The sequence below is a fragment of the Gossypium raimondii genome, chromosome 1, assembly GCF_025698545.1.
Source record: "Gossypium raimondii isolate GPD5lz chromosome 1, ASM2569854v1, whole genome shotgun sequence".
Taxonomy (NCBI): Eukaryota; Viridiplantae; Streptophyta; class Magnoliopsida; order Malvales; family Malvaceae; genus Gossypium; species Gossypium raimondii.
Genome location: NC_068565.1, coordinates 40,217,783 through 40,222,369, shown reverse-complemented (window position 1 = coordinate 40,222,369; position 4,587 = coordinate 40,217,783). Strand labels below are relative to the sequence as shown.

General features: G+C 40.2%; 1 protein-coding gene across 1 annotated transcript; it reads left to right on the top strand.

Annotated features, from left to right (window-relative positions):
* Positions 1-1,039: 1,039 nt before the first annotated feature.
* On the top strand, positions 1,040-3,940 carry LOC128033879 (uncharacterized). Its single transcript, XM_052622375.1, has 4 exons — positions 1,040-1,318; positions 1,530-1,581; positions 1,778-3,193; positions 3,831-3,940. Exons 1-4 carry the CDS (start codon positions 1,040-1,042, stop codon positions 3,938-3,940), a joined length of 1,857 nt encoding a protein of 618 aa, XP_052478335.1.
* Positions 3,941-4,587: the final 647 nt, after the last annotated feature.

Here is a 4,587-nt window from a genome sequence, read left to right as displayed (position 1 = left end):
TCGTAAATGCAACATTTATTATTGAGGGGAACAAGATCCTAGTGCCAAAAATATCCAAGACCACAAGGATGGATTTGCAATTGATGGTAGGAAGAGGAGCCTTAGCAGGAAGAGGATTGGGGAGATGTCTTCAAGGAAGAATTGAGGTTCCTGTACTGAGAGAAAAGCAAGATCATTTTGGCTTAGGCTACAAGCAGGATATGAGGCAAAAAAGAAAGAGTTAGAAAAGAGACAAGAAAGAAGAAGGGTAGGCCTGAGAGGGGATGAGGTTAAATGGGAGCCTATGACCATTCCTCACATATCCAAGACTTTTGTATCAGGAGGGATCATTCATCCTAAGAGAGGGATACTGGTGGAAGAAAGCATCGAGGAGATATTGGAAAATGCTCACATCAACACCATACATGAATGCACAAATAAAGAAAGGACCTTGTTAGACATTCGTCCCTAAGAAACTGGGAGTGTTCTAAATAATTAGACTGCAGAAGAAATACCTGAAGTTTTTAGAGCTTTCTCAGAGTAATATTCAGAACGCACTTGTTGTTTTAGCCTAGAGATAATAAGAATTCCTTTGTGAAATAGGGTCATGTCTGAACATCGTTATTTTAATGAAATACGTCTTTGCAAATATGTTGAACAAATATTCCTTTAAGATCCTTTTTTTCTTTTTGTACGAGTAATTACTTTGGATTCTTTCATTTTCTTCCAAATCATTCTTTCATCAATTCATAATCATACCATACAACTAAGTATTCTTAAAATTCATACATTTTTGTATATTCTTTGGTTTGTGAAACAGGTCCCTGGATATCAATGACATGAGTGACTCTGCTATGGACTCAGAAAACCCTTTTGAACGAGACATGTGTTTAGAGGGATCTCATGAATTTGAAGACGACATAGATAGTAACTTATCTCCAGACTTGTTGAGGATGGTAGAGCACGAGGAAAACCAGATCCTACCCCATAAGGAAATGGTGGAGATTGTGACCCTTGAGGAGGAAAAGTAGTAAAGTTGGGAACACGCATAACCAAAGAAATGAAGCAAGATTTCATCAAGTTACTTCAAGAGTTCAAAGACGTCTTCGCATGGTCATACCAAGATATTCCCGGTTTGAATACCGACATTGTAGTACACCGTCTTCCTATAAGAGATGATTGCAAGCCAGTTCAGCAAAAACTCCGGAGGATGAGGCCTGATGTTGTACTAAAAATAAAGGAGGACGTTCAAAAGCAGTTCAATGCTGGATTCCTACAAGTGGTCAAGTGCTCAGAATGGGTGGCCAACATCATACCCGTCCCTAAGAAAGATGGGAAGGTACGAATGTATGTAGACTATAGAGATTTAAATAAGGTGGCCCAAAAGATAATTTTCCCTTGTCTCACATCGACACATTGGTGGACAACACGATAGGATACTCATTATTTTCTTTTATGGACGGTTTCTCGGGATATAACCAAATTAAGATGCATCCTGAAGATTTGATGAAGACCACATTCATAACCCTATGGGGAACTTTCTGTTATAGGGTAATGCCATTTGGGTTGAAAAATGCGGGAGCTACATACCAGAGAGCCATGGTAACCCTTTTCCACGATATGATGCATAAAGAAAAAGAAGTCTATGTCAGCGACATGATTGCAAAATCCTAGACAGAGAAGGAACATGTGCAAGTCCTAAGAAATTTTTTTCTAAGGTTAAGAAAGTTCCAGCTCAAACTCAACCCAGCCAAGTGTACCTTTAGGACTAGGTCAGGAAAGCTTCTGGGGTTTGTAGTTAGTGAAAAAGGGATTGAGATTGACCCAGACAAAGTCAAAGCGATACATGAATTGTCTCCGCTGTGTACTCAAAAAGAGGTTCGAGGTTTCCTAGGAAGACTGGATTACATTGCTCGGTTCATTTCACAACTAACTGAGAAATACGATCCCATATTCCGTCTTTTGAAGAAACATAACCCAGGTGTATTGGACAAAAAATGTCAGAAAGCTTTTGGCAGAGTAAAACAATACCTGTCCAGTACCCCATTATTGTCACCACCTAATCCGAACAAATACTTAACGGTGTTTGATAACTCCATGGGATGCATGTTAGGTCAGCATGATGAGACGGGGAGGAAAGAGAAGGCGATTTACTATCTTAGTAAAAAATTCACCGACTATGAAATGAGATATTCACCTATTGAAAAATTATGTTGTGTCTTGATCTGGACGACGCGAAGATTGAGACAATACATGCTCTACCACACAACTTGGCTAATTTCAAGATTAGACCCCTTAAAATATATGATGGAGTCAACTGCGTTGAATGGGAGGATGACTAGATGGCAGATTTTGCTCTCCGAGTTCGATATAGTTTATATAAATCAAAAGGCTGTTAAAGGGAGTGCAATAGCAGAATTTTTAGCTAGTCGAGATTTAGAAAACTATGAACCTCTGGATTTTGATTTCCCAAATGAAGACTTGATGTGCGTGGCAACTGCTGAACAGGATTCTCAAGAAAATCATCCTTGGAAGCTAAATTTTGATGGAGCTTCAAATGCCATAGGAAATGGGATTGGGGCAGTCCTGATATCCCCAAATGGAGACCACTATCCTTTTACTAGTAAATTAGATTTTGACTGCACAAATAATATGGCCAAATATGAAGTGTGCATCATGGGCATCCGTGTAACTATAGAACGTAAAATTAAGACGTTAGAGGTATATGGGGACTTTGCATTGGTAATATACCAACTCAAGGGTGAATGGGAGACAAGAGACCTCAAATTAATCAGTTATCGGAAGTTGGTCCTCGAATTGACGGAAGATTTTGATGACATTACTTTCCGCTATCTCCCACGAGATGAAAACCAGATGGCTGATGCATTAGCCACTCTAGCTTCCATGATCAAGGTGAACAAGCTAGAAGATATGAAGCCTATCCAGATGAGCATTTATGAGACCCCGACTCATTGCTACAATATCGAGGAAGAGAAAAATGACAGTCATCCTTGGTACCAAGACATATTGCAATATGTGAAGAATCGCGAGTACCCTAATCAGGCAACGGAGAATGATGAGAGGGCATTGAGGAGACCAGCCATTGACTATGTCCAAGATGGAGAGATTTTACACAAAAGAGGGAAGGATCAAGTACTATTGAGATGCGTGGATAATGTGGAAGCCAAGAAGATCCTAGAAGAAGTCCATGAGGGCATTTGTGGAGCGCATGCCAATGGATTTACAATGGCTAGACAGATTATGCGATTCGGGTATTACTGGTCCACCATAGAAGGAGATTGCATCAATTATGCCAAGAAGTGCCATAAATGTCAAATCTATGCAGACAAAATACACGCACCTCTGTCACCTCTTTACTTTATAACTTCTTCGTGGCTTTTCTCCATGTGGGGAATGGATGTCATTGGGCCCATATCGCCGAAGGCTTCCAACGGGCATCATTTCATCTTCGTGGTTATTGACTATTTCACTAAATGGGTAGAAGCTACTTCCTATGCTAATGTCACGAAGTCAGCAGTCAGCAAGTTCTTGAAAAAAGAGATCAAATGTCGATATGGAATGCCTGAAAGAATCATATCAGACAATGCGCTGAACTTGAACAATAGCACAATAGAAAAATTCTAAAGTCAATTCAAGATCAGACACCACAACTCATCATCGTATCGCCCGAAAATGAATGGCGCAGTGGAGGCAGCTAATAAAAATATCAAGAAAATTGTAGGGAAAATGACTGAGACTTACAATGACTGGCATGAGAAATTACCGTTTGCTCTTCCTTGCCTATCGAACATCTATTAGGACTTCTACTAGAGCAATGCCTTTCTCTCTAGTTTACGGGATGGAGGAAGTGTTACCCATTGAAGTTGAGATCCCCTCTCTCCGGGTTCTAGCTGAACTAAAGCTAGATGAGGCTGAATGGATCCAATCCCGATATGATTAGTTGAACCTGATAGAAGGAAAAATGCTAAAAGCTATTCATCATGGACAGTTGTACCAGAAGCGAATGATGCGAGCCTATAACAAAAAGGTTCTTCCAGAGAATTTCATGGGGGGACCTGGTGTTGAAAAAGATCCTTCCTCTACAAAAGGATTTTAGAGGGAAATGGATGCCAAATTGGGAAGGACCTTATGTTGTAAAGAGGGCCTTTTCTGGAGAAGCTCAGATCTTGAGCGAGATGGATGGTAAAAGCCTACCTAATCCAATAAACTCAGACTCAGTCAAGAAATACTTTGCCTAAAAAGGAGAAGGGACCAAGGTGAAAACCCGTAAAGGTTACTTTGAGTCAAAAAAGGAAAAAAAAGAAGGATCAAGGTGAAAACCTGCAAGAGGCACTTTGAGTCAAAAAAATGGTGAAAATGAAAAAAATGGAAAAAATAAAAATAGAGAGGCCAAGGTGAAAACCCGCAAAGGGCGCCTTGAGACCAAAAGAGATTTGTGTTGAAAACCCAAAAAGGGTGGCTCAAATATTGATCAGAATGGGGCATGAGGTGATCAGAATTACTCAAATGTTGGTCAAAATGGTGCACGCGGTGATCTTGCTATACCTAAATCAACAGGAAACGGTAGGTGACATCTTGGGGCGTCGA